The sequence below is a fragment of the Perca fluviatilis genome, chromosome 5, assembly GCF_010015445.1.
Source record: "Perca fluviatilis chromosome 5, GENO_Pfluv_1.0, whole genome shotgun sequence".
Lineage (NCBI taxonomy): Eukaryota > Metazoa > Chordata > Actinopteri > Perciformes > Percidae > Perca > Perca fluviatilis.
In genome coordinates this window covers 9,318,475-9,332,117 of record NC_053116.1, presented here as the reverse complement: position 1 = coordinate 9,332,117, position 13,643 = coordinate 9,318,475, and the positions used below count along the sequence as shown (strand labels likewise).

The 13,643-nt window shown below is 40.8% G+C and overlaps 1 protein-coding gene and 1 long non-coding RNA gene across 2 annotated transcripts in view; one reads left to right on the top strand and one right to left on the bottom strand.

Annotated features, from left to right (window-relative positions):
- Positions 1–13,643, bottom strand: part of LOC120559475 — a 43,761-nt gene that overhangs the window by 12,997 nt on the left and 17,121 nt on the right. Inside the window, exons 3-4 of the long non-coding RNA XR_005639287.1 lie at positions 5,565–5,685; positions 506–689 (exon numbers count right to left, since the gene is read on the bottom strand). This is a non-coding gene — a long non-coding RNA (uncharacterized LOC120559475). The remainder of the gene's footprint in view (positions 1–505; positions 690–5,564; positions 5,686–13,643) is intronic.
- Positions 1–13,643, top strand: part of LOC120559472 (formin-like protein 13) — a 41,745-nt gene that overhangs the window by 22,513 nt on the left and 5,589 nt on the right. The window contains exons 11-16 of the mRNA XM_039801180.1: positions 524–610; positions 6,667–6,819; positions 8,876–9,005; positions 9,135–9,167; positions 9,609–9,703; positions 10,426–10,509. Coding sequence (XP_039657114.1) covers positions 524–610; positions 6,667–6,819; positions 8,876–9,005; positions 9,135–9,167; positions 9,609–9,703; positions 10,426–10,509 — 582 coding nt within the window. The remainder of the gene's footprint in view (positions 1–523; positions 611–6,666; positions 6,820–8,875; positions 9,006–9,134; positions 9,168–9,608; positions 9,704–10,425; positions 10,510–13,643) is intronic.

Genomic DNA, 13,643 nt, shown 5'->3' with positions numbered 1-13,643 from the left:
AAAATGTGATAAGACAGGCACACTGTGCTCGAGAATGTGGAGGATGACATTCTGTTTTTGTTTTTTTGTGATGATTACATTGTTTTGATTCCTAACACTAATCCTAATATCTCTCCGTAACAATCGGTCAGACCAAGTGCCCTTTGGCTTTTTGGGAGACGGCACCTGAGCGTGAGCGAGACAGACTGACAACGTGGAATGATTTATTAGAGGTTAGCACCGACTCAAAGGTCGACTAGGCAGCTCAGCCAATCGTTTCAAGGTGTCAAGCCTTCAGTTTCTCTGTTAAATCAGCCTGTCAACAGGCCTGCAGCACTTTACTTTTTGCCTGAGGTGATCTCGCAAAAAGAAATTGAGTGTGTGAGAACAAGCTGCAGCCATCCAACGACTTCATCTTCCTGCAGCGCCGCTTTTTGGATAATTCTGAATAATCGCATGGAAATGGGCTGCGCGACGATGTGATAATTGCACCCTCGTCTGTATACACAACGCTTATTCCACTCACCTCTTCTCCCTGCTACAGATGTGCAACATCCCCTGCCTGAACACGCAGCTTGACCTGCTGCTGATTCTGAGAGAGCTTCCGATCAGCATGAACGACCTGCAGCCTGTGAGTTTACTTCATCATCTTCGGAGTCAAATCAAAAGGTTGAATCAGATGTCGGGCTGTTCTGTTACATTCTAACAAGCTTTAAAAGAAAAGAAAAAAAAGGGTAAAAGCGCAGCCTCCAGGGCACATGAGAAAAACATGAAACATGCAAATTTATTCCATAATACAAATGCTAATGTTCAGATACATCGTGGCTTTAGACATAAATGAAAAGAACATCTGGGGACAGGCTGACATTAATACGTGAAAGCTTTTTTCCCCTCCAGTTTGAGTTTGACGTTTGAAGTGGTGAGTGAAGTAGTTTCTATTCTATTTGCCGGATGGTTAACTGTCTTGAAAACAGAAAGGCACGAGAGGCACTTTAAGACACTTTTGCATTTGACGGAGAAGAAAAGATAGAGCTTAATCAAATCAAGTTCCATTTTTATGTAGGTGGTGTAAAAAAAATACAAAATTTTTAACTTTATCAGAAACCCAATAAAAACCCACTTTGGGGTACTCACTGGGGAGAGCTGTGGAAAAATTCATGAATTTAATTTCATTCAACAAGCTTCTGGAGTCTCTTCAAAGACGAGCACTCTTCGATGAATACAGATAAAACAAAATAAAGAAAATAAAGAAAATGCACGAAATCCCTATTCGCACGGGGCTAGTATTACCTGGGGACCTCTAGTCATTTGAAATAATGCAAAGGTCGTTGGTGATCTTAATCCCATGCAAATCTGCCATGTCTGTATTCAAGTAAAGACTCCACTGCAGACTCTGTAATACCTACCATATTTCCCCAAACACAGAGGTTGTGGGACAATTAGGGCTGTCAAAATGAACTTGATAACAATGAGTTAACGCAAACTTCTTTTTTGACGGCGCACATTTCTTCGCGAGTGATGAACACATGAGTGTTCTGTGATATGGGCCTCTGACCGCTCCGTAGTTTGGGAAATTGGGAAGCAATGCAGCAGTAAAAAAAAAAAAAAAAAAAAAAAGAATACATCCATGAGCAGTAACCAGGGGTCACAGTGGGCTGGAACGATACGGAATGTCGTTCCGGCACCTTTGAATTAATAAGCAAACTAATCTAATTGGCAGTTTCATACATCAGTGTTTTGCATTCTTTTTATTCTAACGCCAAAAATCCATTCCAGTGTTTCCCCTGTTCACTCCCATCAGCGCACCGCCATGAGTCCACGCACAAGGCAAATGTCTGTGGTTATAGTGCGTTCCGTTTGTACTCTGAGGTCGAAAAATTTCCGAGGACATAGTCGGAAAGACGTTGGGAAATCGGACAACCTCTGAGTACCCTGACCTCAAAATCCAACATGGCTGCTCTGTGCATCAACAGCAGTGAAAGCTGTAGTAACATACAGTTATTAGCACTTCTGTCTCATTTGTGTCTCGCTAAAATCAGTCGTACACACAGTCCTGTCCAACTTCTATCTGTGGACATGTTGTTACGCGGTTTGTATCCACAAAAAAACAACGTAATGCGTTGTTGTTATCAACTGGTATTGCTAACAATGGCTAACCTGGCTAGAGCTACCCCACAAACAAAATCTGACTTTAAATGGAACGCATTCAACTTGGGTGTGACGTCATTCACAGCTCCAGCTTCCGAGTTCCGAGGTAAAAGGAACACATCAGTTCACATGTCTGTAATAATAGCAGGACAGTCGCACACTATCTGGTAAAGTCAGTTGGACAGGTGTAGATCCCGTTGCCGGTAGCCTACCTGTTACAAACCGGCTCGGTAGTGAACAACACAGTTTTTAGCTGAGCTAGACAGAGAATATTCGGTTAAAATAGATCGGTGATGCCGTTTTGCCCTCATTTTTCACCGTCAAGTTAGCTGGAATGAATGTATACATTCACCCTTGTGTGCGTTTTATTTGGACTGACTAGCCTTTAAAATGTTTGTCAGCAACCGGTCATACGGCCTTGTGTGCTCTGGTTAATTTGGCATACAGTTAACACACCATAAATATTTTTTCATGAAAACTCAACTCCTGGCTGTTTTGGAAGGAGGAGAAGGAAATAAGGAGAGCTTTGAAAGGGAGTTTTCTTTAAGTGTAAAGACTTTAAAGTAGTAAGGCACTTTTATTTATTTAAGTGTTAAATGTGTACATATAGAACAGATACACATTTTTTTTGATTCAATTTGCAATAATTGCGAGTTAACTAGACAATCATGCGATTAATCGCAACAGCCCTAGTGAAAATATTAATCACATGCGAATCGGCATCTCTGCGATTTGGTTATTATTTGATAATGGCTGCGTTTGCAATTATACAGTATTATATTATTATTATTATTATATTATATATTATATAAGTTTTGGCAGAGCCTTGACATCAGTTTTGCTCATCCCGTGCAAATGCGCAGCAGAAAACACTGGTGTGTGTGTGTTTGTGTGTCCCCTGGTATTACCACTCCAGTGCAAATAGGGCTAAAGTGCTTAAGTTACTATTGTTATCTTATATATTATTATTATTATTATTATTATTTTTATTATTATTATTATATTGCATTTTCTTAACCCTTACACATACAGACAAATGTTTTAGGCTTGTAGTATCTGAAGATTTCAGGTTAATCATTAGTGAGACTAATCGTTATCTCTTATAGAGAATTGTGGTGTGTTGGCATTGGGGACTGCAGGGTGTGAAGATATTGCAGTCACACAAGAATACCTCCCAGCTCCCGATCTTTTTTATTTATTTTTTATTTTATGTGATTCTCTCAATCCTCTGTTCCTCTCTGCATCAGTGCTTCAGTCCTAATCTCCTGTCTGCTGACTGTTTGAGAATGAGGAGAAACAATGGATAAGAATGATGGCACTGTAATCCATAGACTGTGGCACTAATTTCTTCTTTGTCTAGCAACCAAAGACAAACATATTGCGTGCTGGCAAGATGACTCGACAAAAAAAGATTAGCAATTTCATGAAGTTTTAATTCACTCTTGGCTTTCTCTTCCTGATGTCGTTTCTCTTACTGCCGAGTTGTAGCTTAGATATAATTATAAAATGATCATTTGTTGATCAAACCTTGGTACTTGCGTGCAGGTACAATACAATGTGTGCAGAACACTCTAAATCCGTCAATTCTCTGACACGACAGGCTTCCTAAAGCCCGAATATTAAGGCGGATTTACTCGCCACTTGACGGACATAGAGGCTTAAGGAGAGAAAATAGAGAAGTCACCACCACCTGGGGGGATGTTTCTAACCTATCATGTGCTTGTTGGTGCTTTATCTCACTCCCAGGATGTCAGGTTTTATTCTGCGATGTGGCCCTGGCTTCTTCTTTAAAACGGTTTACTGTGTTCTGTGTGCAGCCATTTCCAAATATAAATAAGAGAGGCAAAGACACAGAGCCTTAGCTAGTGATGCAGTAGACAGCGAGCGCTCTGGACAGGGAGGCATGCACCTCCCTGAGGCTGAGATGGTAAAAACCAAAAGTAGCTTTTTCAGCAGTTTTGTTAATCGCTCTTGCTTTTTTTTTTTTTGTGTGGTCACAATGACACAAAAGTAAGCGCATCCTTAGCTTCTTCAATGTGACATATTTCCGAGTAAAACAGAAAACGTTTCTGGCATATAGTCACGAGAGGGATTTAAAATCAATTCCTTCAGATTTGAGTGGATCGCTAAAAAGTGGGTTTGCGAATACAGAGCGATAAGGAAATACTGGGCTGTGGATTTGCCTCCATCTAGCCCCATTATGGTCATGGAAGGTACCAAAGGCTTAGGAAAGCGGGGATGCCCTGGCCTTTAATGAAGGTGGAGAAGTTTACCGGACATGCATTTGCAAACTAAACGGTTAGTCTTCATCCTTTTTCTCTTGCAACAACTGTTAAACACTTCCGATAAAGAAGAAATCCCACCTTTGTGTCATGTGTCAAAGTTTGTTTTGGAGTGTGGAATGAGCTCCGTGTGGCTGTTGGGCGCGGAAGCCACTACAACTGCGATTCCCACCAACCGTCAAGTACTAGTGTGCTCACATTGGGTTGTCTCGTCACTTTTTGTATAAGCTAGCAAAACCATAACCTCAAAAGTTGTTTAATAACATACTCTTTGCCTTAACCCCAAGATTAAACCTGCAGGAGACCTTACGCCTAATTGCAATTTCTAACAGAGATTATTATTTTTATTTTTTTGTGATAATCTATTTACGATTTGCTCCTTGTACTGCTGGTATCGCTGCAACTGTGACTAGACTTCCCTGCAGATTTTCAAATGACTTACCTGGCTGCTGATAAATTCTCAAATTAACCATCATAACATACTGGAAAATGTGTAGGCAACAACTAAATAGTGTATTAATAGTACATTCAGATATATTAAAATATCTCCATTGAAAATCTACTCAGATTGGGGGGGGGTCTGTATTCAGTTATCAATGTAATATCTTGAATTATAAGATGTACAGCCCAAAAAGTCAGACTATCACAGCTGTAAGACCAAATATACAAATTATAGGAAAACGAATAAAAATAAATGAATTTTCTGTATGCCGTCATACTTGACATGCATTTAATAAAGAGATCTTATAAGTGTGTATTATTGAGTCTAGTTTGCCTAATTTTCTAAGCTTTAGAAATAAAAAATAGCCCATACTTTGCCACTCGATCCAACTTCTCACTTTCATCAACCCAAAATCATTCAAAGGTGCATGCACATCATCACGTAAAGTAGGATTGTGCGCTCAGAGCACGGGCTGATGGCCACGGAGCTCGCCTAAGCGGAGATGAGATGGCCAGCGTGCACTGCTGCATCCTGCAAAACCACGCCCATCGGGGTGAAATACCAGAACACTCAAAAACTTAGTTGGACAAGCCACACAAAAGTGATGCGCTTTATTTATTTATTTTTTTATTTTACAAGAGACTTCAAGGATGAAGACTATCTGTTTGCATGTACTGTATTTTGGCAAATGCATGTCTGGTTAACTTCCTCACCTTTGATGAAGAGCATCACATAGCCCTGAGCTTTTCTATAGAAACCATCTCCCATGCTGGGGATGAGACAGTCCCGACTGGGGCCAGCCTCAATGTTCCACCCGTGGTGTTAGATCCTGATCTGAGGTAGAGGACGAGAGAGAGAGAGAAATTAATACGTTGAAGCACAGCCATGCTCTTTCAGGAATGTAAACAAAGCTGAAACACACACATCCTTCATTGATATTGCTCTGCTAGCTAAGACCAAGCATGGTTATGACCAACAACCTAATGCCCTTAAGATCAACATGAATCATCAAAAACATTTTAACATTTATTTTGAAAGTATAGATCACGCCTACACCTATTTTTGTCCAATTTAACCTCGATACTAAATCAGAAGGGACTCTGAAAGCAGGTTACGCAATCTAACGAGCTGCGCCGTCTCATTTATTCTTTACACAAACTACAGTGGTTTTCCACGATGGTACACATGGTCCTCTGCAAAAACAGTAGATATAATGTAGCTGCATATCCGCCTTCTCTTCCGTGTAATTGAGGCAGTCCCACAAGGTTTTGGGAAGTTATTCTTAAAACAGGAGCATATGGTGGGAGTGTTGTAGCTGGCTGGCATGGACCTTTTGTTTGGAAAAGCTAACTCTTTGTCAAGGACTACGACTCCCATGGCATCCACTCCTTTTTCCTCCAACACCCCATTGGCAAAACCTGAAATCCCACTTTTATTTCTTTTCAGACTTTCAGTATAATTTCGATCCATATTCACAGGATCTGTTCAGAACTGGTTAGGCAGGGAAATTGTACGATATTCTAGAGGGATATTTGTACTTGACACAATTGCATACCAAATAATGATCGCGCCAAACAACAAGGCCCCGATTATTCATTTTGAGGTCAAACGAGGTGTCGTGAGATTGCTGTTTATTATAATGTAAAATAGTAAACGCCTTGGGTTATTTTTGTCTACACATGTCAGCACAGACAGCCCCTAACCAAGCTCCAGCCTAACAGCATTTAAAGTTGTTGTGTGGAGAAATGAATGTCTATATGCAGTCGGATTACAGAAAGAAAATGACTTTGCTGTGTGCCCCTGTTTGTCTTCCAGCTGATTAACCAGAAGATCAGAATGTGCACGCAGCTGAACAACAGCAGGTCATTTGTTTCCGTGCTGGAGTACCTCCTCGCCATTGGCAATTACCTCAACGAGAACGCCAGGAAGGAAAAGGCCAAGGGATTCCGCCTCTCCTCCTTAACTAAAGTGTGACTCCACTACTGTTGCCTGACCTTTGATCGAGTTGCAGCACAGGGCTAATAAGACTACTCATTGATATACACAGCAGGGCTTCTCTGCATCTTCTTTCTACTGTCTCTCTTGCTCAGGTTCACTCAGGTCCTTTGACACAGTCCTCCTGACAGTTGCGTCACTACCTGGCATCACAGGAGAAATTAAACTTTGCACAAAGTGCGGCCACTCGTGGCTGACTGTCTTACAAGTGAACCATCATTAACTAGTCAGTCAGTGGATCTTTTGATTAATTCAGAAAGTCTGTTTTCCGGCTGATTTTAAAAAAGGTCCCATGGCATGAAGTTTTTTTTTAACATTAATATGAGTTCCCCCAGCCTGCCCATGGTCCCCCAGTGGCTAGAAATGGTGATAGGAGTAAACCGAGCCCTGGGTATCCTGCTCTGCCTTTGAGAAAATGAAAGCTCAGATGGGCTGATCTGGAATCTCCAATTTTGGGAAAGAGACTTCAGATACAGTATTAGGGGACCACTAAGGTCTATATAAAAGAGACTTCAGATACAGTATTAGGGGACCACTAAGACCTACATAAAAGCATCCAAAAAGCAGTATGTCATAGGACCTTTAAAAGGAAAGTTTTTTGGGAGACGTGCATATCTTGCCGAGAGTTAGATGAGAAGATTGACACCTCTCTCATATCTGTCCGGTAACTATGAAGCTGGAGCCAGGAGACAGCTAGCTTAGCATGAAGGCTGGAAAAAGAGGGAAACAGCTATGCTGGCTCTGTCCAAAGGTTACGAATTTAACAAACAAATATTTCAAGCGAACCTGAGCTATTTCTTGGCCCAGAGCAGTGACATTTTTGAAATCTCTCCTCAGAATGATGACCTATTTCAGGAAGTCACAATGCCTAGGCTAGAAATAGTCCAGCACATAATCCCTGTAAAACCACAACATGTTTTCACACCTCGGAGTACACAAACAAGACATAACATGTTTGTAAGTGCGCTAATGAGGTGCTGGTTGGTGGTGACAGAGTCAGGCTAGCCGTTTTCCCGTTTCCAGTCTTTGTGCTAAGCTAACTGGCTCTAATTTCATATTTACCGTACAGATACGAGAGTGGTCTCATTCTTCTCGTCAAACTCACGACGAGAGAGCCAATAAGCATATTTCCCCCAAAAAATAAACCACTCCTATTAAGGTTCAGTAGTTGGTGGATGTATGGTTTTAAGTCTTGTCCCGGGTTTGTAGGAGTTTTTTTAGCCTTTCTCTGATTTAGGTTTGAGCCACTACTGGGAAGGTTTAAGGGGCAGTGCTCATGGCACAGAAGCAAAATGTCCTCTGCAACATTTAATGAAGCCGAGGCCTCTTGTTCCCTCAGAGGTGTTTCCAGGTCGAAATGAGAATAGTAAACTGTTGCTGCTTGAGACAGACTCTCATCAAATTAATGGCCAACTGCTTCCAAGAAAAATGCATCAAGGTTATCTCTGATCTTTTCTTTTTTTTTGAATGTTATTTACTTGTAGGCGTAAATACTTGTGCGCGTCTTGTAGTCCTCGGAGACTGACTAGCTGGGCTTTAAATTGGTAAACAACATAACCTAGAAAAAGACTACGAGTGCCTATCACAAGGTTAGAGAGGTCCCTCTTGCATTTCAATTATGTGGCACCATCAAGTGCAACATGGCTTGAATTTTAGAGTCATCATTACCATGTTATCCAAATATATGAAAGCAGTCACGGTTAGTGGTGCTGCTACTACTTTGAGTAAATAAAAAAAGATTTACAAAAACACTACACACGCTTGGAATTTACAAACTGTACATTTCATCACTGATATAGGAGTTTACATTGGTATAAACACTTACGGCAAGGTGTTTTGCTAACACTTTGTTAGACAAAGAAAAAGTCTCTTGATAAATGTCAACAAAACCTATGCATTGCCATCCTATTCTTTTCCTGGCCTTCAGTAAGGAAACATTTGTGTCACACGTCCTTGGGCTGTATAGCAGGGAGATATAGGTTCGTACAGGCCGTGGCCTTTATTCACTCTGTGTTTTCTCCCTCCCCAGCTCTCCCAGCTCCGTGGGAGAGACAGGAAGTTCACCTTGGCCCACGCCCTTGTGGAGCAGATCATGTTGCATGAACCGTGCCTGGCCACTTTTACTCAGGAGTTGGCAGAATTTGAAACTGTCCCTGGAGGTATTTGCTAATCAAGACTTGATCAAAGCAGTAAGAAATCTGTGTGCCACTTTTCAATTGAGGTCTGTTAAATGAAACGTGTATTTTCTCTGTCACGTTTTTTTTTTTTGTTTTTACTCTGTTGGATAGCTTCCATCAAAGGCCTGACCGCAGAAGTAGATGGTGAGTAGATCACATTTTACTACTGCTTCCAAAGACTGTTGTTCTCAAATCTGCTGACATCACTGCATTATTGACCCAACGTTTTTTGTACCAACACAAGTTATTTGTGAGAAAGTATGATAGCAACATTTACTAGATCTTTCTGTAATTACAGTTTTAGTATACTTTGTTGAAACACTATCATCTTATTGTCGAGGGAATGTATGGGCTCAATCTCATTGTCAAGGGAATATATGTATGGGCTCAACCCAATATATTGTCTATATGATGACTTACAAACAGTTGCCACAAGCGCAAATACTGTACGTCCCATCACACGAGACAGGAGCTGATTTAAAGCAGGTATTTGCTTCAGTGGTCAAATATGATAGATGTTAACCAAATGGTGTGTGTGTGTGAGTGTGTGTGTGTGTGTGTGTGTGTGTGTGTGTGTTGCTTCAGTCCTGAAGAATGAACTGCAGAAAGTCATTCAGTACAGGAAAACCTCCAGGAAGAGAAATGCTGGGGTTCACCCAAACTTCTCCAAAGACCTGAAGGTGAAGTAGTAAATCCTGTGTTAATTATTTATTTAAGCATTAATTTAAAAAGGTACAACGTGTCTTTTTGTAAACAAACACGGTAGGGATGTACTGATGCATCGTAAATTGGTTAGAAATTGATATAAATGTGTAAAGATTTAAACTTGTTAAGATAAAAAATGTATTAATTGCAACGCAATTTTTAAACGGCCCAGGGCGTAATCTCCCTTTGATTTCACTTGTTTGTCTTCTTAATTGATTTATTTAAAGAGATTTAAAAATTATGTGAAATTGGGGTACAAGATCAAACTATTAATGTTCTATTTAATTTGTGTTATTTAGGATGAAACAAAATTTCAGTTGCACTTTTGATAAGAGGCCAAAACGTGAGAAAATCGTACCTTGAACTGTGTCGTTACATTCCTAAAACACGATATTTATTACATGGATCGTGTCTCGCATAAACAAATTATTTCCATCTAATAGTGGTTTACTTCCTTATCGCTTCTTTTAATGGCACATTGCTACCTGTTTGGGAGCATAAGCACCACTAGGGATGTACACAAATTCAAATACATTATTTGGATAAGCACAGATAATGTGTGCTCTGAACAGACAGGAGCAGCATCCACAGTTTTGCAGTGATATCCCCCTCCCCACCACTGTCACCTGATTAACACAATTTGCCACACACACACGTCACACCACTTCTTCTCCTTGTGCTTTTCCCTATACCCTAGATGGCAATTGAGAAATATAACACGGATCTCGCTGCACTGACGAAGACGTGTGAGGAGATGAAGAAACTCTACTCCGTCATTCTGGTAATCCATGAGTTATTATTCCAATATCTCTTTTGTACAGCCTCACAGATGGATAGTTCTCTGTTGCAGTAGTGTCTAGATGGCCCTCTTCAATTATTTGTCACACTGAGGGGAGTGCATATATTTCCAAAGGAATAAGTCCCCAAGGTTACTTCTGTTTCACTAGGTGTCCTTCATGGCTTCACGGGGATATTATGCATATGTGTATAGCCCGGGCCTCCATATCAATTAACAGCAAGCACAGCACAGCACAGCTCATCTCATCTCATTTGATTCATTTATAATGACAATGCACATTAATTAACATTTCTGTAAATGTGCCAGCGTTACCCAGCTGGCTAAAGGCTGTTTTACAGTTGCCGCATCCGAGCTTTCGCGCCAATGTAACGTCAAAATGACGTAGATCTTCCTGGCGCGTCAGGATTTTGAGCGTGTGTCTAGAGGGCGTGCACCACTCTATTTCGTTTAGCGGCGTGCGACAAAGCGGAAACAGGAAGTCTGAACGAGCTCGAGGGCAACTGGATGCCAGGACTCTCAGAGTGACTGCAAGTCTCTCTTGTTAACTTACTGGGTTAAGAGGAGTTCTTTTATGGTGAATGAAAAGCTTCATCCGACGAAGTAGGTCATCCAATCAAATCGAAGCATTGACATTAATGCTGCTGCCAGTTCTGCCATTGTTTACCTTTTTCTTCTTCTTCTGGTCCGTAGAAAGAGCAAAGTCGGTAGCCTTTCCTCATTAGCGCCACCTCTGTTCAGGAAAAGACTGCAACTAGTGTCGCGACCACCACGAGGGAGTATAAACAGCTACAGCGCTCCCATGACGTCGCACTGGTGCTCGACAGGTCGGCTGCAGCTAGTACACCGCACGTTTAACTTTCAATTGCAGTCGTTTGGCGAGATGATTTGAAACCAGTGAGCTGATTGTTAAAAGAGCTGATTGGAAAACGACAAGTAGGGTTGGGCGATCAATTTTCATATCGTCCAATCGTGATTGCTCGAGGTCGCCAATAGGTGATCCGATCTCCAGTGGGCAGCGGTGTGGCTCAGCGACGGAGGCAGAGCAATACAGTTAAAGTAACGTGAATAAACACTGATTGAAGAGTGTGAACATTTTATTACAAATATTTAAACATCTAAAAAAACAATCAATTTAATAGCAATGTCTCCTCTTATTTCAACAACGGCTCCCTTTCAAAAAAATCTGTGTGTCTGTGCTGGTGCGACAATATCACAGCATCATGTTCAGTTTAAAGCAACGCTATGTAACTTTTCCCGCTTCGGTCCCCCCTACAGGTTGGAAGCGTAATTGTCCATTACATTACATTATGCAAGTAATCTGTAGTTCGAATGAACTAGACAATGTCCTTGGAAAAGAGACGGAAAACGGCTTTGCAATTAAGGATTTGAAATTCACTCGTGCTGATTAACGGGGCTCAGCCTCAGCGAGGAGACATGCCGCTCCACCAGAAACATCTAGAGATTCTAGAATTTCTTTGTTAAAATTGCCTTAATATCAGTGTAGGAAAAAAACAAAAACAATTGATCATCCCTCCAATCGTCGAAATACGTTGCGATTGCCAATCGACACAAGCCCAACAACAACACACCATACAGACAGCAACAGCAACAAAATAAGCATTCTCAAGACGTGCACAAGCCATGAAGCAGCAAAACATTAGTACAGTAAAACGTCAACAATGCCCACTATTCAGTACATGTAGCCATCGCAGCACGAAGCCACAAAACCCAGCCAAGCAACACTGATTACTGATTTGACACATTCAAACATGCACAGCAGCAATACGCAGTAGGACATAAATATAAATTTGCAGCCTTGAAATACGCTATACTTCCTACTTTGGATAATTTCTTCAGGATTAATGAAGAGCTGCCGCTGTCTACTGTAGCCAGAAAGTGTGAGAGGCAAGTTCATCCTGATCCTTAATGTGCTATGTCACATTGATGAATGGTCTACAAAGGTTTAAAAATGAGAAGCTGCACGAGCACCCCTGGTGGGTTTCTGATAGGGTTTAAAAAAAAAAAAAAAAAAAATATTAGCCCACAAGGACACATACCAAAACATTCTTTGGTTCGCTGCTTGTCGGGAAGTAGTTCATATTTGGAGAAATCCTTTTTTCATTTCATTCACATCTCATTTTAAATATATTGGTTACAATGGATTGATTCATATTTGTACTTTTTTTGATTTGAATGCTCTCTGATGTCTCTGAGACCAAAAATGATGATATTCTTTAATGTGTTTGTCTGATAACTGTAATTGCCTTTAAGCATTTGTGTTGACATCAGAGCTCTGCTAAAAAGAAAATCCCCTCACACATATCACGAGATTTAGTGGAGGTACCAGTTTGTGTATTCTTTTATCACACTGTTTATAAAAGGAAGACATTTCCTTTGCTCACTAACCTGGTTAGATTAGGTTTATACAGCTTACGCCTACTTTGACATCTTAACAGGTGCTACGTCTTATTTTTTATTTTTTTATAGAGTCCCCACCAAAAACAATCAATACAAAAGTAGGGCCTATTTTCTCACCTTTCCCATATCTCTATGGACAATCCATCATCATAAAGACCTATCCTGGTGTGTTTGAGCACAGAGATATTACAGCCTGAGCTGTGAGCTTTAGGACTGGTAGGGAATTGTGTTATATTAGGCCCCTAATTAGATTCCTGTGTACTGCAAATTATTTCCACAACTCGCACACGAGTAAGCAAAGGCGGAGGTTACTGAACACAGTCAAGGCTATAAAGTAAATGCACATCCTTCTCGAATTTATCTATTTTGAGACTGGTGTATATTTAATAACATAATCATAATGTCTTGGCTTCCACAACGTAAAGAATTAGGTTGAGATTTTGGTAAAAAAACTGCTTATTCGCTCTTTTGCAGAGAATGAGATGACAAATGCCTGTGCAGTACATATGAAGCTATAGCCAGCAGCCGGTTAGCTCAGCTCAGCATAACGACTGGAAACAGGAGGAAACCTGTAGCCTAGGTCACTTCCTGGAGTATCCTCATCACTGCCCTTGACATAATGCCCGTAAATCCAAAACTTGTCACTTTTACACTTTTTGTTTTGTACAGGTGAAATAATCAAGACATAACGTGTTAGT